At 43.4% G+C, this 24494-nt stretch overlaps 1 protein-coding gene across 2 annotated transcripts in view; it reads left to right on the plus strand.

Annotated features, from left to right (window-relative positions):
• The window catches only part of LG03H17orf114 (linkage group 03 C17orf114 homolog), a 34517-nt gene extending 13059 nt beyond the window's left edge, over positions 1 to 21458 (plus strand). Inside the window, exons 2-3 of one of the 2 annotated variants that reach the window (XM_073623014.1) lie at positions 19178 to 19254; positions 19428 to 21458. In XM_073623014.1, the coding sequence (XP_073479115.1) occupies positions 19179 to 19254; positions 19428 to 19597 (246 nt within the window). In that variant the 5' untranslated portion in view covers position 19178 and the 3' untranslated portion in view covers positions 19598 to 21458. Of the gene's footprint in view, positions 1 to 19172; positions 19255 to 19427 lie in introns of both variants that reach the window. The other variant, XM_073623013.1, reaches the window with a different exon arrangement.
• Positions 21459 to 24494: the final 3036 nt, after the last annotated feature.

Genomic DNA, 24494 nt, shown 5'->3' on the forward strand with positions numbered 1-24494 from the left:
GACACGCTATGTATTTGGTCAAAGACTGGACATATTATAGTAGATGGTCAAAGACTAAATATGCTACAGTAGATGGTCAGAGACTGGACTGGATATACTACAGTAGATGGTCAGAGACTGGATATACTATAGTAGATGGTCAAAGACTGGATATACTATAGTAGATGGTCAAAGACTGGACATACTATAGTAGATGGTCAAAGACTGGACATATTATAGTAGATGGTCAAAGACTGAATATATTATAGTAGATGGTTAAAGATTGAATATACTACAGTAGATGGTCAAAGACTAAATACTCTACAGTAGATGGTCAGAGACTAGACTGGATATACATATACTACAGTAGATGGTCAGACACTGGATATACTATAGTAGATGGTCAGGACTGGATATACTACAGTAGATTGTCAAAGACTGGATATACTATAGTAGATGGTCAAAGACTGGACATACATTAGATGGTCAAAGACTGGATATATTATAGTAGATGGGTAAAGACTGGATATGCTACAGTAGATGGTCAGAGACTGGACTGGATATACTTCAGTAAATGGTCAGAGACTGGATATACTATAGTAGATGGTCAGAGACGGGATATCTTACAGTAGATGGTCAAAGACTGGATATACTACAGTAGATTGTCAAAGACTGGACATACATTGGATGGTCAAAGACTGGAGATACTATAGTAGATGGTCAAAAATTGGATATACTATAATAGATGGTCAAAGACAGGACATACATTAGACAGTCAAAGACTGGACATAATACAGTAGCTGGTTGAAGACTGGACATAATACAGTAGATGGTCGAAGACTGGACATAATACAGTAGATAGTCAAAGACTGAACATACTACAGTAGGTGGTCAAAGAATGGACAAATTATAATAGATGGCCAAAGACTGAACATACTACAGTAGGTGGTCAAAGAATGGACAAATTATAATAGATGGTCTAAGACTGGATATACTACAGTAGATCAGGGATATGCAATTAGCGGACCTCCAGCTGTTGCAGAGCTACAAGTCCCATCATGCCTCTGCCTCTGGGTGTTATTCTTGTGGCTGTCAGAGTCTTGCTATACCTCAAGGGACTTGTAGTTCTGCAACAGCTGGAGGTCCGCTAATTGCATATCCCTGCAGTAGATGGTCAAAGACTGGATATACTATAGTAGATGGTCAAAGGCTAGATACACTACAGTAGATGGTCAAAGACTGGGCATATTATAGTAGATGGTCAAAGAACAGACATACTATAGTTGATTGTCAAAGAATGGACATACTATATACGATGGTCAGGGACTGGATATACTATAGTAGATGGTCAAAGACTGGATATACTACAGTAGATGGTTAAAAAAATTGACAAATTAAAGTAGATGGTCAAAGACTGGACACACTACAGTAGATGGTCAAAGACTGGACATACTACAGTAGATGGTCAAAGACTGGACATATTACAGTAGATGGTCAAAGACTGGACACACTACAGCGAACAGTCGGAGACAAAACATACTATAAGTAGATGGTCAGAGAATGGAAATAGTACAGTAGATGGGTATATTATAGTAGATGGTCAAAGAACAGACATACTATAGTTGATTGTCAAAGAATGGACATACTATATAAGATGGTCAGAGACTGGATTTACTATAGTAGATGGTCAAAGACTGGATATACTACAGTAGATGGTTAAAAAAATGGACAAATTAAAGTAGATGGTCAAAGACTGGACACACTACAGTAGATGGTCAAAGACTGGACATACTACAGTAGATGGTCAAAGACTGGACATATTACAGTAGATGGTCAAAGACTGGACATATTACAGTAGATGGTCAAAGACTGGTCACACTACAGCGAACAGTCAGAGACAAGACATACTATAAGTAGATGGTCAGAGAATGGAAATAGTACAGTAGATGGGCATATTATAGTAGATGGTCAAAGAACAGACATACTATAGTTGATTGTCAAAGAATGGACATACTATATACGATGGTCAGAGACTGGATATACTATAGTAGATGGTCAAAGACTGGATATACTACAGTAGATGGTTAGAAAATGGACAAATTAAACTAGATGGTCAAAGACTGGACGCACTACAGTAGATGGTCAAAGACTGGACATATTACAGTAGATGGTCAAAGACTGGACACACTACAGCAAACAGTCAGAGACAAGACATACTATAAGTAGATGGTCAGAGAATGGAAATAGTACAGTAGATGGGCATATTATAGTAGATGGTCAAAGAACAGACATACTATAGTTGATTGTCAAAGAATGGACATACTATATACGATGGTCAGAGACTGGATATACTATAGTAGATGGTCAAAGACTGGATATACTACAGTAGATGGTTAAAAAATGGACAAATTAAACTAGATGGTCAAGGACTGGACACACTACAGTAGATGGTCAAAGACTGGACATACTACAGTAGATGGTCAAAGACTGGACATATTACAGTAGATGGTCAAAGACTGGACATATTACAGTAGATGGTCAAAGACTGGTCACACTACAGCGAACAGTCAGAGACAAGACATACTATAAGTAGATGGTCAGAGAATGGAAAAAGTACAGTAGATGGTCGGAGACATTGGAAATAATACAAGAAACGGTCAGGTAGTCAGACAGGTGTGGTTGAAGAGAGACATCCTGCAGGAGACTTGTCAGAGATTGGGGACTGAGATTGTAGCTCCCCCTACAGCCCCCTTCAATATACTGGCACCAAATCTGATATTCCTCCCAGCAAGATCCATCTTAAAAGCTCAGATAAAAAAAAAAGTATGCAAAAAGTAAAAAAAAAAAAAAAGACCGGACAGTACGGAGAAAGCCAAAAATGTGGAAATTGAACCTTACTGGTCTAGAGCCCCAAAAATAGAAAACACATATCCATACAAGTCTATAATATACAGTACACAAACACTTCCAATTATTCATTATATAGAGAACCTTCTCCTCTACATACAGACCGTCTGGTCCTCACATCTCACATGTTCCATGGGGGGAAAGGGGTTAAGGGAGCTCTGGAAAATGGCTGCATCTCCTCCTCCTCCATTAATGGGCAGTGTGGGCTCCCGGGGATTACAGACACACAAATATTTATCTGAATTTCCCATTAACGCTCCGCTTATAACATCCAGAGCCGGGGAGATGAGACAAAGCTGGCTTTATTCCTTTACACAGCCGTCTCCTTTCCTCCACATCTGCCAGTGGCTCGGACGCCACATGTGTCTCTCGGCTATGGCTGACCCTGTGCAGGTGATCATCCTCGGCCACCAGCTTTTCCAGTGATAGTCCCCCCAGAATTCTTTTGACCCTGGAAATGCAGCGATGGGCAATAAAATATTATCAAATCATATCCCCATCCTCCTCTGGGAGTGTCTAATTACTGTCTGTGCTGGCCCAGCTCCTCCACCCCTCTCCTTGCTAAATGTAGCTTCCAGGGGAGGAGCAAAAGGAATACTATAGAGTGACAGCTCTGAGTCTGCTGAAATAACTAGCACCAAACAGGAGGGGAGGACAGATGGAGGAATCAAATCACATAGTAAACAAGGACTTGTAGTATCATTATTTCTAGGCCTTGATAATGCAACTGTATAGGCAGAGAAAAATAAAAAAGCAGGATCCGCCAGGAAGATGCAAAGTGCCTCTGGAATAAAATTGTGGTGACGTCATCGTGCTATGCAGTTGAAGATGGGACTTGTAGTATCATTATTTCCACGTTTCCTGTTCACCTTAATATGGGCGTAAAAAATGAAACATGGTCCAAAAGGTGGATTGTGCCTTTAAAAGATTCCTCTTTCTTGGAAGTAAAATAATGAAAGCCCCATGAGCTCCCATCCTTCCCTTCTGGCTATCAGGAGCATTGTGGGTGTTTCATGTCATTAGAGATAAGAAGTGCTCTAGCCAGGCACAGCAAATACATACAATGACACTCCACATGGAAACAGAGATATTTAGTAATGCGCAGTGATAAGACTATTTATGGTAAGCTTGAATCTTTGTAACCTATCTGAAATAGATAGTAAAATCCCCATGAAGACTTTCCTGCTACTCTGCCTCCTATCAGCAATGGAAGACTTAACCATGAAAGGAGTTCAGTGAGCGGCCAACTTCCATCAATATTCGTGGACTGAAATGGTGGAAATGCTGCGCCAGGCTCCCTCCAGTGCTGCCCACATCATCAAACTCTCAGGCCTTTCCTGATTGGCACCGATCAGCCACTCTGAGCTCCAATCTTCTCATTCCACAGAGGTCACATGACCTAATGCCTGCACCTTTGTGAGCAGCACTGAAGGGAACATGGAGCAGCACCTTCCCCACAAAGAAGGTTCTTCATCCCATCCATTCCTTATTCCCCCAACCCATACCAATACCACAGCCAGGAGGCCCCTACAAAGACCTCTCCACCCAATACTGGAATGTCAGCCTGAGGTCATCCCACTAGATGTAGAATAGTGTGATTCCCCCTCTGCAGGTAGTCATGGGATATACACCCCCCCACTACAACCGTCATTATAAGGGCTGTCTCATCTATTTCATGTAGTTCAGCAGGAGGAGTGAGACCCCCCAAACAGGAGGGGCAGAGAATGAATATTTCATTCACTGCTGTAAATAACTGCATAGAGCTGTATATGGGGCAATCACTTGGCAATATGTAGAATTAAATACTACCCACCCATACAAATACTACTACCCATACTACTCATACCGATAACTATACTACCCAAGCATACTAACTATACTATTCATACCCATAACTATACTACCCATACCAATATTACCCATACTGTTCATACCCATAACTATACTACCCAAGCATACTACCCATACTACTCATACCCATAACTATACTACTCATACCAATATTACCCATACTACTCATACCCATAACTATACTACTCATACCAATATTACCCATACTATTCATACCCATAACTATACTACCCATAAAAATATTATCCATACTACTCATACCCATAACTATACTATCCATACAAAAATTATCCATACTACCCATACTACTCATACCCATAACTGTACTACAATACAAATACTACCCATACAAATATTATCCATACTACCCATACTACTCATACCCATAACTATGCTACCATACAAATACTACCCATCCATACTGCTCATACAAATACTACCCATACTACTCCTACCTAAAACTATACTACCCATACAAATACTACCTACTACTCATACCCATAACTTTATTACCATACAAATACTACCCATACTACTCCTACCTAAAACTATACTACCCATACAAATACTACCTACTACTCATACCCATAACTTTATTACCATACAAATACTACCCATACTACTCATACCCATAACTATACTACCATACAAATATTATCCATACTACCCATACCCATAACTATACTACCCATACAAATATTATCCATACTACTCATACCCATAACTATACTATCCATACAAATATTATCCATACTACCCATACCCATAACTGTACTACCATACAAATACTACCCATACAAATATTATCAATACTACCCATACTACTCATACCCATAACTATACTACCATACAAATACTACCCATACTACTCATACCCATAACTATATTACCATACAAATGCTACCCATACTACTCATGTACATAACTATACTACCCATACAAATACTACCCATACTACTCATACCCATAACTATACTACCCATACAAATACTTCCCATCCATACTGCTCATACAAATACTACCCATACTACTCCTACCTAAGACTATACTACCCATACAAATACTACCTACTACTCATAGTCATAACTTTATTACCATATGAATACTACTCATACCCATAACTATACTACCCATACAAATAATACCCATACTACTCATACCCATAACTATACTACCCATACAAATATTATCCATACTACTCATACCCATAACTATGATACCCATACAAATACTTCCTATCCATACTGCTCATACAAACACTAACCATACTACTCCTACCTATAAATATACTACCCAATACAACTACTACCTACTACTCATACCCATAACTATACTATCATACAAATACTACCCATGCTACTCATACCCATAACTGTATTGCCATACAAATACTACCCATACTACTCCTACCTATAACTATACTACCCATACAAATACTACCTACTACCCAACCATACTACTTATACCCATACCTATACTACCCACCCATATTACCCATACAAATATTACTTACCCTTACTGCCCATACAAATACTATCCAAACTACTTGTACCCATAACTTTACCACCCATACAAATACAATCCATACCCATAATCATACTACCCAACTATTCATATACTACCCATACAAATACTACCCATACCCATAACTATACTACCCAGCCATACAAATATTCATCTTAATGGGTTATTCCACATACAAGTTACAGGGAGAAAAGAGTCTCCAAGGCTTTTGTACAATCCCACCACACCAGACTGTATGATGCTGCGGCATTCTGTGATTTGGCGCATGCTGAAACGTAGATGTTTGAGGACGTGTTGGGTTGCCGGTGTTCTGCCGAGAAAGTTCCCCTCGGCGGATAATGACCCCCCCTGTAGTGCGCAGGTGCAGCGCTTGCGCAGTAGGAACAACAAGGGAGCCGCCGAAAAGAGCCGAAGCTGAACACCGGAGTCAGCTGTACACGGCGCCTGCGTGCCAAGACTATAGTAAAAAAAAACACTTTGTAACAGGCCCCTCGCCACTCTATGTCCACTTGGATGGTGGGGCTTTAACGTGGACATAGGGTAGAATGTAGTGTGCAGGCGCCGTATAGAGCTGACGATCAGCTGTTCTTCTTCGGCAATTTTCGGCGGATCCGTAGTCGTTCGTACTGCGCAAGCGCAACGCATGTGCAGTACAGGGGGGGTCCTTATCCGCTGGGGGAACCTTCTTGGCAAGACACCGGTAGGAATCAATAGCACCCCTGCATGTCTGCTAGAGAGAAACGCGTTTCTGTGCCTGTCAGGAAAGTGCAGAATAGTGCGCATGTCCCCCGACACACATGGATGAGCACCAAGACTTCCATGTCAATGGAGCCCACGGCTGCAATCACACGCTAGCATTTTTTTGAACCTGTGAAAAACGTGGCACAATGCTTGCAGATCATAAAAGCCACATGAGCTACTTTTCTGCATTTCCCAGGCATAGGGCTGCCCATTGAGATGAATGTGTGTGGCGAGACAACGCACAATAACATACATATGCATGGAGTGATTTTTTTAGCATACGTTTACCAAACCCTATAATGGGAATGCAAATGCAGTGTAAGGGTGTCACCTGTTCTGGGAACTAATCCCAGTATTGTCATCTGTTTAATATTAATGAGATTGACAACAAGTCCCATTTTTAGCAGCCAGGGGCCCCGCCCCCTGCCTCTCCTTCACACCTCAGGGTGTCACAGCCTCAGCCTAGCCGGGGGAACTGCAGACTGGATTGTCCGGTTCAGGTGTGAGGAGCACACCCCACCGTGTACATTCTATGTATGTAGGACACAGGTCGGCATGCAGGAGATAAGAGCTCAGCGGGCTCATGTGATCACCTTTTTCTCATGTTGGGCGCCGCTGGATGAGGCATTCACGTCTGTTTCTGATATCCCCGTCCTAGTGCTGTCATCAACAGCAACTGAACTATCCTAAACCAATACAAGGCCAACTTCATAATCTGCTGGCATGCTGCTTTCCTGGCTTCCATACATTGCGTCACCGAATTAGAAACCTCTGACTCTTCTTTGACTCTTCTCTGACTCTTCTCTGACTCTCCTCTGACTTTTCTCTGACTTTTCTCTTCTCTGGCTTTTGTCTGACTTTTCTCTGTCTCTTCTCTGACTCTTTTCTGACTTTTCTCTGACTTTTCTGTGACTCTTCTATAACTCTTTTCTGACTCTTTCTGACGTTTCTCTGACTCTTCTATAACTCTTTTCTGACTTTTCTATAACTCCTGACTCTTCTCTGACTCTTCTATAACTCTTTTATGACTTTTCTCTTCTCTGACTCTTCTCTGACTTTTCTCTGACTCTTTTCTGACTTTTCTATAACTCTTTTCTGACTTTTCTCTTCTCTGACTTTTCTCTGACTCTTTTCTGACTTTTCTCTTCTCTGACTTTTCCCTGACTTTTCTCTGACTCTTCTCTGACTTTTCTCTGACTCTTCTCTGACTTTTCTCTGACTTCTCTGACTCTTCTCTGACTTTTCTCTGACTCTTTTCTGACTTTTCTCTGACTCTTCTCTGACTTTTCTCTGACTTCTCTGACTCTTCTCTGACTTTTCTCTGACTCTTCTCTGACTTTTCTCTGACTCTTTTCTGACTCTTTTCTAACTTTTCTCTGACTCTTTTCTGACTTTTCTCTGACTCTTCTCTGACTCTTCTCTGACTCTTCTCTGACTTTTCTCTGACTCTTCTCTGACTTTTCTCTGACTCTTCTCAGACTCTTCTCTGACTTTTCTCTGACTCTTCTCTGACTCTTCTCTGAATATTCTCTGACTCTTCTCTGACTGTTCTCTGACTCTTCTCTGACTTTTCTCTCACTTTTCTCTGACTCTTCTCTGACTTTTCTCTTACTTTCTTGATCTGCGTGCTAGTTCTAAATATAAGTTAGTGGAAGACCATAACAGCATGTGTACCTCTTAGCAAAAGTATATACATACACATTTATACATATATGTATGCAGTGGCAGGGTGGGTGGACCTTAGCTCCCACACTCCACACATACGCTTCCATGGGGGGGGGCAGGGGGTCCAAAATTTTTGCCCTGAGAGCACGTCCAATGCACGCTCCCAGCACAGTGACCAAGCTGTCACGGGCAGCTCACAGTCTCTGCAATCAGGAGTTGGCAAGACAGGCTTGAAATCATGTGACCACTGTGACAGCCAATCACAAGGATCATATGGTCAGGAAGTCCCTGTTGCCTCCCTGCTTTAAGACACACTTAAAGTGGATGTGAACCGTTACATGTACCCAGTGAAGTGACTGGCCTCAGGTGATACACAGAGATGAAAAAAAATCCTCCTACATAGGTTTTACCTGTTTATCTACAGCCCTCTTTTTTTCTACATCTGTTCAAATTCCAGAGTTTATAAAGCATGTCTGAGCTGTCAGAAAGCAGGGGGCAGAGAGCTGAAGTTACACTGCAGAGAGGATAACTCTGAAAGTTGATTGCTGGTTGAGAGGTCACTCTAGCATGCCTTAAAGTGACCCTGTAAGGATCTCTAAAAAAAATCCTAATGGCTCTTTTCCCCAGTACAAGAGGTATTATATTCCCTCTCTGGGAGTCTGTGCCTCCTCTCTATCCCAGCACTGCAGCCTCCACCAGTCTCTTTGGCATTCAGCAGTTTTGGGAGTGTCAGGTCCCCGTGTCCCCCACCACGTGCAGGAGGTAGGAGACACGGGCCATGAGTATAGTATAGTATGTGATCACATCAGAGTCCTTCCATCACATCAGAGATCACCCATCACATCAGAGTCCCCCCCCCCCATCACATCAAAGGTCCCCATCACATCAGAGGTCCTCCATCACATCAGAGGTCCCCCCATCACATCAGAGGTCCCCCATCACATCGGAGTCCTTCCATCACATCAGAGTCCCCCCCCCCCATCACATCAAAGGTCCCCATCACATCAGAGGTCCTCCCATCACATCAGAGGTCCTCCCATCACATCAGAGTCCCCCCCCCCATCACATCAAAGGTCCCCATCACATCAGAGGTCCCCCCATCACATCAGAGGTCCTCCCATCACATCAGAGGTCCCCCATCACATCAGAGATCCTCCCATCACATCAGAGGCTCTCTTCAAATCAGAGGTCCCCCATCACATCAGAGGTCCTCCATTACAGAAGAGATCCCCAATCACATCAGAGACCTCCCATCACATCAGAGACCTCCCATCACATCAGAGGTCCCCCATCACATCAAAGGTCCCCATCACATCAGAGGTCCTCCATCACATCAGAGGTCCCCCCATCACATCAGAGGTCCCCCATCACATCAGAGACCTCCCATCACATCAGAGATCCCCCATCACATCAGAGGTCCCCCATCACATCAGAGGTTCCCCCCCATCACATCAGAGATCCTCCCATCACATCAGAGGTCCCCCATCACATCAGAGGTCCTTCCTTCACATCAGAGATCCCCCATCACATCAGAGGCCCCCCATCACATCAGAGGCCCCCCATCACATCAGAGGCCCCCCTTCACATCAGAGGTCCCCCCATCACATCAGAGGTCCCCCCATCACATCAGAGATCTCCCATCACATCAGAGGTCCTCCCATCACATCAGAGATCCCCCCCCATCACATCAGAGGCCCCCCATCACATCAGAGGTCCCCCATCACATCAGAGATCTCCCATCACATCAGAGGTCCTCCCATCACATCAGAGATCCCCCCCATCACATCAGAGGCCCCCCATCACATCAGAGGTCCTCCCATCACATCAGAGATCCCCCATCACATCAGAGGTCCTCCCTTCACATCAGAGATCTCCCATCGCATCAGAGGTCCCCCGTCACATCAGAGGCCCCCATCACATCAGAGTTCCCCCTTCACATCAGAGGTCCTCCCATCACATCAGAGATCTCCCATCACATCAGAGATCTCCCATCGCATCAGAGGTCCCCCATCACATCAGAGGTCCCCCATCACATCAGAGGTCCCCCGTCACATCAGAGATCCCCCATCACATCAGAGGTCCCCCGTCACATCAGAGATCCCCCATCACATCAGAGTTCCCCCTTCACATCAGAGGTCCTCCCATCACATCAGAGATCCTCTCTCACATCAGAGGTCCTCCCATCACATCAGAGGTCCCCCTTCACATCAGAGGTCCCCCATCACATCAGAGGTCCCCCTTCACATCAGAGGTCCCCCATCACATCAGAGGTCCCCCTTCACATCAGAGGTCCTCCCATCCCATCAGAGGTCCCCCATCGCATCAGAGGTCCCCCATCACATCAGAATTCCCCCTTCACATCAGAGGTCCTCCCATCACATCAGAGTCCTCCCATCACATCAGAGGTCCTCCCATCACATCAGAGGTCCTCCCATCACATCAGAGGTCCCCCTTCACATCAGAGATCCTCCATCACATCAGAGGTCCCCCATCACATCAGAGGTCCCCCTTCACATCAGAGGTCCCCCCTTCACATCAGAAGCCCCCAATCACATCAGAGGCCCCCCATCACATCAGAGATCCCCCATTACATCAGAGGTCCCCCTTTCACATCAGAGACCCCCCCATCACATCAGAGTCCTCCCATCACATCAGAGGTCCCATCCCCCATCACATCAGAGATCTCCCATCACATCAAAGGTCCCCCCCATTACATCAGAGATCCCCCTTCACATCAGAGGTCCCCCATCACATCAGAGGTCCCCCCCATCACATCAGAGGTCCCCCATCACATCAGAGGTCCCCCCCATCACATCAGAGGTCCCCCCCATCACATCAGAGGTCCCCCCATCACATCAGAGGTCCCCCCCCCCCCACATCAGAGTCCTCCCATCACATCAGAGGTCCCCTATCACATCAGAGGTGTGTGTGTATAAGATTGGGGACCTTAGATTGTAAGCTCTTGGGGGCAGGGACTGGTGTGAGAGTGTAAGCTCTTGAGCCATAGCACAGGTAGTATGCATTAGCATGTCATTGTGCCATCATGTTGTACTTGTAATTAATGTCCCGTCTATGGTGGCCCCGGTATTGTTCAGACAGGAGGCTGTAACTTAAAATAGCGCGGCTCCTCCATCAGAAGAATAGCGCTTTCTGGCCCTATAAGGTCATCTGTAGAAGCACATAGACACCATTCCCATTCCAGACACCAACCTTCATTCTCCCGCTAATCACAAGCAGATGGGATCCCCGGACTGCAGACTTACGGGCCCCCAGTCAGTCCTTTGTAGGGGCCCCTAGGGATTGGGTACATCTCAGGACTAATTGGACCACCCCTAATTTCAGATTATCCCTCTTCATTAACATTCCAGATCTCATTTCTCACCGTTTGTCATTTCCTATCCAGCAGCAGGGACATCGATTTACTTCCTTTAAAGGGAAACAGACGTTTTTCACTTTTTTTTTTTTAAGTTGAAGTTTATTCTATAGTCTATTTTTTATTTAGCTTTCCCCTGGTTCCTTCCTCCTCGTTGATAAACATGCTGAGGACATTTTTAAAATAAATCCTTTCCATTTTCATGGCATACATTATTTTAGGTCCATTGACATCATCACTGGGTCTCTGTGTGTCTATATGCAATGCTGGCAGATCATGGCTGGTGGGAGGGGCCAGCAGGGGGCTGTACATAGCTTCCTAAAAATCATCACAGCCCCCTGTCTCTCAAGAGCCCCCAGTCCTGAAGCAAACAGTTGGATGGCCCTTGGGAGCAGATTTGCACCTATTATTATTATTACTATTGATATTGATGACATTGTTATTAGTATTATTATTGATGATGTTATTATTACTGTTGTTATTGATGATGATATTAATAATAATAATAATAATATTATTATTGATATCAACATCAATAGTAATATTAATAATATCATCGATATCAATAATAATAATAATAATAATAATAATAATAATAATAACAGCAATAATAATAATATTGATGTTGTTATTATTATTAATAATAATTAATTTATTATTTTTAATATTAATACTGATATTATTATTATGATTTATTATTAATAATTCATAATATTGATATTATTATCATTACTATTATTACTATAGATATTGATGATGATAATATTATTATTATTATTATTATTATTATTAATAATAATAATAATAATAATAATAGTAATAATGATAATATTATTATTATTGTTATGACTATTGATATCAATCATGATTTATTGATATTATTATTAATATTGATGATATTATTGTTATTAATATGATGTTATTATTGATATTGATGATGATATTATTAATACTAATATTATCATCATCAATATCAATAATAATAATAATAATAATAATAATAATAATAATAATAATATCAATAAATAAGAATATCAATATTATTATTGATGTTATTATTAATAATAATATAATATTATTACTGTTAATATTGATGATGATATTATTTTATTATTAATACTGTTATTAATAATAATATTGATATTCTTATTATTATCACTACTATTATTACTATATATATTGATGATGATATCATTAATAATATTATTAAAATTGATGATAATGTTATTATTATCAATATGACTATTGATATCGATGATGATATTATGATTATTAATATTATTGATATTATTGCTACTGATATAGATAGATGAGTTATATATATATATATACAGTGGGGACGGAAAGTATTCAGACCCCCTTAAATTTTTCGCTCTTTGTTATATTGCAGCCATTTGCTAAAACCATTTAAGTTCATTTTTTTCCTCATTAATGTACACACAGCACCCCATATTGACAGAAAAACACAGAATTGTTGACATTTTTGCAGATTTATTAAAAAAGAAAAACTGAAATATCACATGGTCCTAAGTATTCAGACCCTTTGCTCAGTATTTAGTAGAAGCACCCTTTTGATCTAATACAGCCATGAGTCTTTTTGGGAAAGATGCAACAAGTTTTTCACACCTGGATTTGGGGATCCTCTGCCATTCCTCCTTGCAGATCCTCTCCAGTTCTGTCAGGTTGGACGGTAAACGTTGGTGGACGGCCATTTTCAGGTCTCTCCAGAGATGCTCAATTGGGTTTAAGTCAGGGCTCTGGCTGGGCCATTCAAGAACAGTCACAGAGTTGTTGTGAAGCCACTCCATTACTTTAGCTGTGTGCTTAGGGTCATTGCCTTGTTGGAAGGTAAACCTTCGGCCCAGTCTGAGGTCCTGAGCACTCTGGAGAAGGTTTTCGTCCAGGATATCCCTGTACTTGGCCGCCGCATTCATCTTTCCCTCGATTGCAACCAGTCGTCCTGTCCCTGCAGCTGAAAAAAAACACCCCCACAGCATGATGCTGCCACCACCATGCTTCACTGTTGGGACTGTATTGGACAGGTGATGAGCAGTGCCTGGTTTTCTCCATACATACCACTTAGAATTAAGGCCAAAAAGTTCTATCTTGGTCTCATCAGACCAGAGAATCTTATTTTTCACCATCTTGGAGTCCTTCAGGTGTTTTTTAGCAAACTCCATGCGGGCTTTCATGTGTCTTGCACTGAGGAGAGGCTTCCGTCGGGCCACTCTGCCATAAAGCCCCGACTGGTGGAGGGCTGCAGTGATGGTTGGCTTTCTACAACTTTCTCTCATCTCCTGACTGCATCTCTGGAGCTCAGCCACAGTGATCTTTGGGTTCTTCTTTACCTCTCTCACCAAGGCTCTTCTCCCCCGATAGCTCAGTTTGGCCGGACGGCCAGCTCTAGGAAGGGTTCTGGTCGTCCCAAACGTCTTCCATTTAAGGATTATGGAGGCCACTGTGCTCTTAGGAGCCTTAAGTGCAGCAGATTTTTTTTGTAACCTTGGCCAGATCTGTGCCTTGCCACAATTCTGTCTCTGAGCTCTTCAGGCAGTTCCTTTGACCTCAAGATTCTCATTTGCTCTGACATGCACTGTGAGCTGTAAGGTCTTATATAGACAGGGGTGTGGCTTTCCTAATCAAGTCCAATCAGTATAATCAAACACAGCTGGACTCAAATGAAGGTGTAGAACCATCTCAAGGATGATCAGAAGAAATGGACAGCACCTGAGTTAAATATATGAGTGTCACAGCAAAGGGTCTGAATACTTAGGACCATGTGATATTTCAGTTTTTCTTTTTTAATAAATCTGCAAAAATGTCAACAATTCTGTGTTTTTCTGTCAATATGGGGTGCTGTGTGTACATTAATGAGGAAAAAAAATGAACTTAAATGATTTTACCAAATGGCTGCAATATAACAAAGAGTGAAAAATGTAAGGGGGTCTGAATACTTTCCATCCCCACTGTGTATGTTGATATTATTATTATCACTACTATTATTACTATTGCTATTGATGATCATAATATTATTAATATTAATATATTAATATTATTATTATTATGATTATTATTAATAATAATCATAATAATGATATTATTAAATATTATTGTATGCAAAGGGAGGGAAGGGGGGGGGGGGGGTTTTGCTGGAAAATTGACTCTTCCTGGAGGGTCAGATTTGCTCAGAGGCGGATTACAAGTGGATTAAATCCTTTAGGCTACTTTCACACTGAGGCGCTTTGCAGGCGCTATATCGCTAAAAATAGCGCCTGCAAAGCGCTCTAAAAAAAGAGCTGCTCAATTCACCCCGTGTGAAATCTCTGAGGGCTTTCACACTGGAGCGGTGCGCTTGCAGGACGCTCTAAAAAGTCCTGCAAGTCACATCTTTGCAGCGTTATAGGAGCGGTGCATTCACCGCTCCTAAAGTGCCCCTTCCCATTGAAAACAATGGGGCAGCGCCGCAAACCCCGCCGGCAAAGCGCCGCTGCAGCGGCGCTTCACGGGTGGTTTTAACCCTTTTTTCGGCCGCTAGCGGGGGTTAAAACCGCCCCGCTAGCAGCCGAATAGCGCCGGCAAAACGACGTTAAAGCGGCACTAAATATAGCGCCGCTTTGCTGCCGACGCACGCCCGCCCCAGTCTGAAAGTAGCCTTGTTTAAAGGGAAAGCGACGCAAGTCAGGATTTAAAACACTTGATTTTTCAGTGCTTTAGCCTGCAATTTTTTTTAGGCCCTTTTCACACTGGGGCGGTGGGTGCGTCGGTGCTATTATTTAGCGGCGCTTTACCGGCCGCTAGCGGGGCACTTTTACCCCCCCCCACTATTGGCCGAGAAAGGGTTAAAAACCAGCCGCAGAAGGATGAAAACCACCGCAAAGCGCTGCTGCAGTATAGCGGCGGTATAGCCGCACTGCCCCATTGATTTCAATGGGAAGGCGCAGTGAAGGAGCCGTACACACACCGCTCCTTCACCGCTCCAAAGATGCTGCTAGCAGGACTTTTTTTCAGCGTCCTGCCAGCGCACCGCTCCAGTGTGAAAACCCTCGGGGCTCTCACATTGGAGACACAGCAGCGGCTCTTTCAGGGTGCTTTGCAGGCTCTATTTTTAGCGTTGTAGCGCCTGCAAAGCACCCCAGTGTGAGAGGGGTCTTAGACTCTCTCCCCTCCCCCCCCCCATAGGAATTAAAGGCTCATTTAGTTAATCTGAGAATAGCCTTGGGGGCCCCCGCTGTGCTGATCCCTGTGGCCCCTGACCCCCGTCTGTGTCAGGTGACAGTCGTTTCGCTTTTCTTCTCTCTGGAAAGATTTATTGTGAGCTGTGATGTCATCAGTCTGAACGTTCGCAACAATGTTTCTCCTGAAAAAGAAAAAAAAAAAAAAACTTTTATTCAATTGAACAGCAATATCCTGCCAATCATCTGCCAGCACAAATCTGCACATGAACCTCCCGCTGCAAACATTTATTATACTGCAGCTTACCAGTTCTTACATGTGACGGCCGCATTCGTTTTCTTTCTTTCTTTTCTGTTTTCATCTGGCGATCCAGCCAGTCCAGTGTTTTTTTTTTTTTTCAAAAGAACAAGCTCTCCAGCAGTTACAGAGATGAGGCAAACCATTTAGAACTGACAGGGGGTGCTTACAATGATCGGCTTTTATTTATTAGTATAAAACCTTCATCCCGAAAAATTAAAACAACTGTTTGATTAATGAGCTGGAAATCAGCTTCAATTTGTTAGTGTATTTAAATCTACTAACACCAACCCCCCCCCTGACTGACAATGCAGCTGTCTGCCCCCCCTCTGTGCTCCTTCACCCAGAGTGTGGGGGGGGGGGCTCTAATACAGGAGGTGTGTTACAGGTCACATCACCAGGTGAGAACAGGGGAAGCCTACAAAAAAAGAAAACTAAAGCAGCCACCACCTCTAATGATTGGTAAGCTGTAATATATCCCATTCTTGGTTTGGAGTTGAATACCGCTTTTTTTTTGCTGCACCGAGCCTTTGCCAATCAGACCTTAAAGCAGAACTCCAGGAAAGTTCAAGCAGAACTCACAAGAATCAGCTTTGCCTTCAATCCAGAGGTCTTCCCTGCAGTCATCTTTGTCTGCCACTAGAGGTCCTCAGTGTGATGACCGGCTTCATTCAACCTGCTTCCCCCCCCAGCCTGTGACTTGACAGTGAAAGGAGAAGCAGCACAGTGATGAGCTCATCTCGCTGTCACCATGCTCTTATCTCTGGGGCACTTTGCAAGCGCATCCTATCAGCATGCTCCTTTCACTGCAACACACCAGATTGGTTCTTGATACTTAATCGGCCTCTCCCAGTCTGAGCTCTGATGTACAGGGGCTGGAATAGTCTGATACCAGGTCAGGTACTTATTCTGCTTGCATGTAAGTAAGTTTTCACCTTGATACTTTGTTCTTCTCTGTGATGCTGATCTCATGCAGCCTCTTTGCAGCCACTTCCCTTCTACTTTCCCCCCCAGCAATGGTTGCACGGCACTTCTTAAGTTTTAAATCCTTTTCTTCCATTTTTTTTGGTTTTTGTTTCCTGTAGAGGCGCCGTGGTTGGTTATTGATCCAAGTGGGGCGAGGCTGCCCTGGGGGGGGGGGTGTCAGTATGGGGGGAGGGGAATAGGGTGTTGTACGTCCGTATAATGAGTGTGAGTGACAGGAGGTATGTGTGGTATGAGAAGTATGTCTCTGTATACACAGATCTGTCATAATATACAAGTATCTACAGGAGAGAAACTCACAGGACCCGGGGAGGTGAGCACAGGACCGGGACCCCCATATTATATCTGTATAATTCAATGATAGGACCCCCGTATTATATCTGTATAATTCAATGATAGGACCCCCGTATTATATCTGTATAATTCAATGATAGGACCCCCGTATTATATCTGTATAATTCAATGATAGGACCCCCGTATTATATCTGTATAATTCAATGATAGGACCCCCGTATTATATCTGTATAATTCAATGATAGGACCCCCCGTATTATATCTGTATAGGGGTCATCTTTATAATTCAATGATAGGACCCCCGTATTATATCTGTATAGGGGTCATCTGTATAATTCAATTATAGGACCCCCATATTATATCTGTATAGGGGTCATCTATAGGATAATTCAGTGCCAGGTCCCCCATATTATATCTGTATAGGGGCCATCTGTAGGGTAATTCAGTGCTGGGACCCCCATAGTATACCTGTATAGGGGGTCATCTGTATAATTCAATGATAGGACCCCCATATTATATCTGTATAGGGGGTCGTCTTAGAATAATTCAGTCCTGGGACCCCCATATTATATCTGTGTAGGGGTGTTCTGTAGGATAATTCAGTACCAGGACCCCCATAGTATACCTGTATAGGGGTCATCTGTATAATTCAATGATAGGACCCCCCATATTATATCTATATAGGAGTCATCTATAGGCTAATTCAGTGTGGGGACCCCCATATTATATCTGTATAGGGGTCATGTGTATGATAATTTAGGGCCAGGACCCTCATGTCATATCTGTATAGGGGTCACCTGTAGGATAATTCAGTGCTGGGGCCCCCATAGTATACCTTATAGGGGTCAGCTGTATAATTCAGTGATAGGACACCCATATTATATCTGTATAGGGGTCATCTGTACAATAATTTAGCACCCAGACCCCCATATTATACCTGTATAGGGGTCATCTTATGATAAATCAGTGATAGGACCCCCATATTATATCTGTATAGGGATCATCTTAGGATAATTAAGGGCCGAGACCCCCCCCTCCAATCTGTTTAGGGGTCATCTGTACAATGACTCAGTGCCGGGACCCCCATATTATATCTGTATACAGGTCATCTGTATAATTCAGCACCTAGACCCCCATATTATACCTCTATAGGGGTCATCTAGTGATAATTCAGTGATTGGACCCCCATATTCTATCTGTATAGGGGTCAACTTAGAATAATTCAGTGCCGGGACCCCCATATTATATCTGTATTGGGGTAATCTGTAGGATAATTCAGTGCTGAGACCCCCTATATCTGTACAGGGGTCCTCTGTGTGATCATTTGGTGCCTGGACCCCCATGTTATATCTATATATAATGATAATCTATATTTCTCTTTCAGCTCAGTATGGGGGTGAAGGCTCTGCAGTGTTTCCCTTGGTACGGAAGGAGGAAAGAGAGGAAGAAGAGCAAGACTCAGGAAGGTGAGTGCTCATGGGGCGCAGTGGGGCATCATTGTGAAACGAGAACTGTCTGTAGTGCCCACAACACCCTACCTGGTGTATGAAGAGAAGTGGACATTGCAGGCTCATTATTCCTCACCCACTCTATCCAAAGCTCTTCCTAATTTTTTTTTTTTACCTCTCCTCCCCCACAGAGCCACCTACCCCGTCTCCCGTGGAGGAGAAGCCTAGGCTCCGCTCCACCAACTCCGTGGGCAGCGATACGGACTCACAACCAAACCGGGCCTACTTCAGCGGGAAAGCCAGGGTGTCCTTCCGCCATGAAATGGACTCCACCATGAACGCCATTGACTCCACCTACTGAGCAGAAGAAGGAAGGACGCTATTGACAGCTCTCACCGTACACTAGATTTATATAGGCGGACAAGGATATTTGGTGGCCCTTTACATAAGGGACAATAAAGGAGGTTGGATTACATGTGCGGAGCAAGCAGACAAGTGGAACTATCCTATAACTTGCATCATGTATACAATTATAAGCTTGGAAGACGCAGTGCCTTCTACCTACCAGAAGGTGGCAGCAGGGAGCTAAAGTGGTGATTGCATGCTTTTTATGGATATAAGACTTACCTTCCTCCAGCAGATGTCAGCATTACTCTATGCAAGCACTGGACCACGTAATACCCTCTGTCCTTTTGTAGGCTTTGCTTGCATACATTTTAGAATACGTCAATGCCAATTACAAGCTTGTAAACTGTAGTACACGCTAAAAACCAGCAGATATCACAGTTACACTGATTTGAGATGAACAGCTTAAAGCATGCGGTACGACATACCCACCAGCAGATGTCAGTATTGTACTAAACTGGCATTGAGAGACTTAGAGGGTGCAATACTCACTTTCCACCAGCAGATGTCAGTATTGTACTAAACTGGCATTGAGAGACTTAGAGGGTGCAATACTCACTTTCCACCAGCAGATGTCAGTATTGTACTAAACTGGCATTGAGAGACTTAGAGGGTGCAAAACTCACTTCCCACCAGCAGATGTCAATATTGTACTAAACTCGCATTGAGAAACTTAGAGGGTGCAATACTCACTTTCCACCAGCAGATGTCAATATTGTACTGAATTCGCAATTACAGCTTGCATTACTTACCACTAACTGTCAGCAGACAGTATTGTACTAATCCAACAGTTACAGCTTGGAATATGCAGTACATTATACCAACCAGCAGATGTCAGTATTGTACTGATCTAATAGTTGCAGCTAAAAGTGATTCAGTACTCATACACACCAGCAGATGTCAGCATTGTACTGACCTAACAGTTACAATTCCCATCATGCAGTACATTCCACCTACCAGCAGATGTCAGCATGGTACTGATCTAATAGCCACAGCTTAAAGAGGAGTTCCACCCAGGGGGTCCATTAAAAAAAAAAAAATTAAAAGTCAGCAGGTACAAATACTGCAGCTGCTGACTTTTAATTGGACACTTACCTGTCCCTGGGTCCAGCGATGCGGGGGATCGAAGCCCCGCTCGTCCCCCCCCTCCGCTCGTCGGCGCTGGCATTTCAACTGTGGGCGCCGGGCTGTGGCTTCACAGCCTGGCATGCACTGCGCATGCGTGAGCGGTGCCGCGCGACGTGATTGGCCGCTCAATCACCTGGGACCTGTAATGGGTCCCAGATGATTGACAGGAGGGAGGGAGCAGAGCGGAGCCCTTCCTGTGCCGAGGGGGAAGTGATGTCACCGGCCCAGGCAAAGGAAGAGGCAGACTACGAGGGACCACCTAGCAACAGGCATTTAGAGGTAAGTAAAAAAAAAAATATCCAAATGTTTGGTTTTTTTTTAGAATTTTTCAGGTATTTTTGTTTTTTTGGGTGGAACCCCACTTTAACATGATGCAGTACTTATGCCCACCATCACATGTCAGCATTGTACTGGCCTATCAGTTACAGTATGAAGAGTGTAGTACTCTCTACCCACCAGCAGATGTCAGTATTGTACTGGCCTAACAGTTACAGTATGAAGAGTGTAGTACTCTCTACCCACCATCACATGTCAGCATTGTACTGGCCTAACAGAAACAGTATGAAGAGTGTAGTACTCTCTACCCACCAGCAGATGTCAGTATTGTACTGACCTGACAGTTACAGATTGGAAAATGCAGTACTCTGTACCCACCAGCAGATGTCAGTATTGTATTGATCTGACAGTTACAGATTGGAAAGTGCAATACTCTGTACCCACCAGCAGATGTCAGTATTGTATTGATCTGTAAGTTACAGATTGGAAAATGCAGTACACTGTACCCACCAGCAGATGTCAGTATTGTACTGACCTGACATTTTAACTCCAACATATTGCAGAATTTTAGAGAAAACAATTAGGCAAAAACGTGGCTCTATCATTACAACTAAACATTGTCAGGAAAAAAAAAAAAAGTGGCAAAATCTAGCGACAGGATGGGGGCATCGCTAACCTGGTAGAAGGGTATGTGTTGACATACCCTTCTACCAGGATAGTGATGCCCCCATCCTGTCGCTAGATTTTGCCACATTTTTTTTTTTTTTCAATATGCAACAATATAGTTGAACATAACCAGGTTCTGATGTTTTATCTCAGACCTCCATTGAAAAGATCCAGAAAGTTGTCTTTATAATGTTTTAGCAATTAGTAAGCAAATAGCGACACCCGGTGGTCAGACTCAGTATTGCCGGAGAACATGAATCCCCTAAATCTGTTTTTCAGCCATGTCCTTCTATCATCCGGCAGGGTGGATGATAGAAGGATCTGTTTTTCAGCCATGTCCTTCTATCATCCTGCTGTCCTGGCATTGAGCATAAAGCTGTCCACTGGATACGGCAGAATACTTTGCAATAATCGGGGAGGTGGAGGTGTTACTTACTTACGCTCTCTTTTTCATATATATATATATTTTTTTTCTTTTGGTTGTTATAAATGAATTGTGTTTTAGATAAGTTTGTGTGTTTTAGATTGTTTTTATTGGTTTGGCATATATGGTATATTTGTTTAGTTATATCCAATAAAAAAAAAAAAAACTTCTAATACAGAAATGTTGAATATTCCTTTATTATTAAGGTATTATTTTCACTCTATATAACCAACCAGAACCCTTCTACCACTATGAGGTTAGCGAGACATTGGTGCACATCATGAAAGCTTTCAGTCCCGCACACTGCAGCCCCCGGCCATTGTGTAGAACAACTTCTTGGGGCGCCTGTCTCCCCCCCCCCCTCCCCCACTCTGGGAGGGTTACCCATTTAGGGGTGCAAGGGTTGGGTATTACTTACCCTATATCCCTGGCTCTGGTAGGCTCCAGCGCTGTTCCAAAGCCTCTTGGTTTCATCCCACAAAGCTTATTACCTTGCATTGTACTGGAGGAGGCGAGCAAGCATGGAGTACACCGGATCCTGCGGTGAGAGACCAGTTCTATGGACTGAGGAAGCCTGATAGAGCCAGGAGTAAGGTATGACCTCCCCTCCCCCTACACCCCGAGATCGAAAAGTGAGACATTCGTTACCTTCCTGTACTCCCTGTAGAAGACCATTACATTTTATATATATATATATTTTGCAATTTGTTATGTCACACCGTATTTGTGCAGCAGTTTTTCAAACGCAATTTAAAAAAAAAAAAATACACTTTAATGAATTTTAATGTAAAAAAACACTAATATATATATATAGATTTTTTACAGGTTACCTGTTTAGGGTTACAAAGGAGATCTAGGGCTAGAATTATTGCTCTCACTATATGATTCGCAGTGATATCTGACATGTGTGGTGCGAATACCGTTTACATAGGCGTGCGCGACTTACATACGCGTTTGCTTGTGCTGAGGGATGGGGGCGCTTTACACTTTTTTATTAATTTTATTTTTACACCGTCTCTTTAATTAATTTTATTTTTTTACTAACACCTCATGTAATAGAGATAAGGTATGACAGGTCCTCTTTATGGGGTGATCTGGGGATCTATAAGACCCCAAAATCTCTCTTCTACATTTTAAAGCAAAAGATCGAAAAAAAAAAGTTGATCTTTTGCTTTAAAAAAAAAAAAGAAAGAAAGAAAATTGTTTACTTCTGCCCTAAACCGGAAGTGATGTCATGACTTCGCTCTGGTCCTCCAAGAACATTGAGGTGATCAGAAACTATCTGCTCTCTGTTCACCTCTATGGCCAGCCGCACAAACTGTGGGATCGTTTTCTGGGCTAGCCGATAAGCACAGTAAACCCGAGAAAAACTTGGCGAGCAGGGAGAAGGGGGCACTGGGGGAGGACAACCCCTCCCCGCCACTTCTGAAAGCGATCCAGCAGTTAGTTAGCTGCTCAGAACACTTTCATGAGAAAGCCAAATTGGCGGCTAAAAAAAAAATAGGGGGGGGGGGGTTATGGCTGATGGCTTCAGCCATAATCCCAGGTAACCACTTGCAAGCAGTAACATATACACTATATTACCAAAAGTATTGGCACGCCTGCCTTTACACACACATGAACTTTAATGGCATCCCAGTCTTCTTCTGTAGGGATCAATATTGAGTTGGCCCACCCTTTGCAGCTATAGCAGCCTCAACTCTTCTGGGAAGGCTGTCCACAAGGTTTAGGAGTGTGTCTATGGGAATGTTTGACCATTCTTCCAGAAGGGCATTTGTGAGGTCAGGCACTGATGTTGGACGAGAAGGCCTGGCTCGCAGTCTCCGCTCTAATTCATCCCAAAGGTGTTCTATCGGGTTAAGGTCAGGACTCTGTGCAGGCCAGTCAAGTTCCTCCAACCCAAACTCACTCATCCATGTCTTTATGGACCTTGCTTTGTGCACTGGTGTGCAGTCATGTCATGACTGGCCATTCCCAAACGGTTCCCACAAAGTTGGGAGCATGAAATTGTCCAAAATGTCTTGGTATGCTGACGCCTTAAGAGTTATCTTCACTGGAATTAAGGGGCCAAGCCCAACCCCTGAAAAACAACCCCCACACCATAATCCCCCCTCCACCAAATGGTTTGGACCAGTGCACAAAGCAAGGTCCATAAAGAAGTAGACCTTGTAGTCCGTCCTCCCCTCTTTCTCTCCTGTAGTCCTCCCTCCCCTTTTCCTCCCTGTAGTCCGTCCTCCTCCTCTCCCTCCTGTAGTCCGTCCTCCTCCTCTCCCTCCTGTAGTCCGTCCTCCTCCTCCTCTCCTCCCTGTAGTCCGTCCTGCTCCTCTCCCTCCTGTAGTCCGTCCTCCTCCTCCTCTCC

Source organism: Aquarana catesbeiana, linkage group LG03 (assembly GCF_042186555.1).
Source record: "Aquarana catesbeiana isolate 2022-GZ linkage group LG03, ASM4218655v1, whole genome shotgun sequence".
Lineage (NCBI taxonomy): Eukaryota > Metazoa > Chordata > Amphibia > Anura > Ranidae > Aquarana > Aquarana catesbeiana.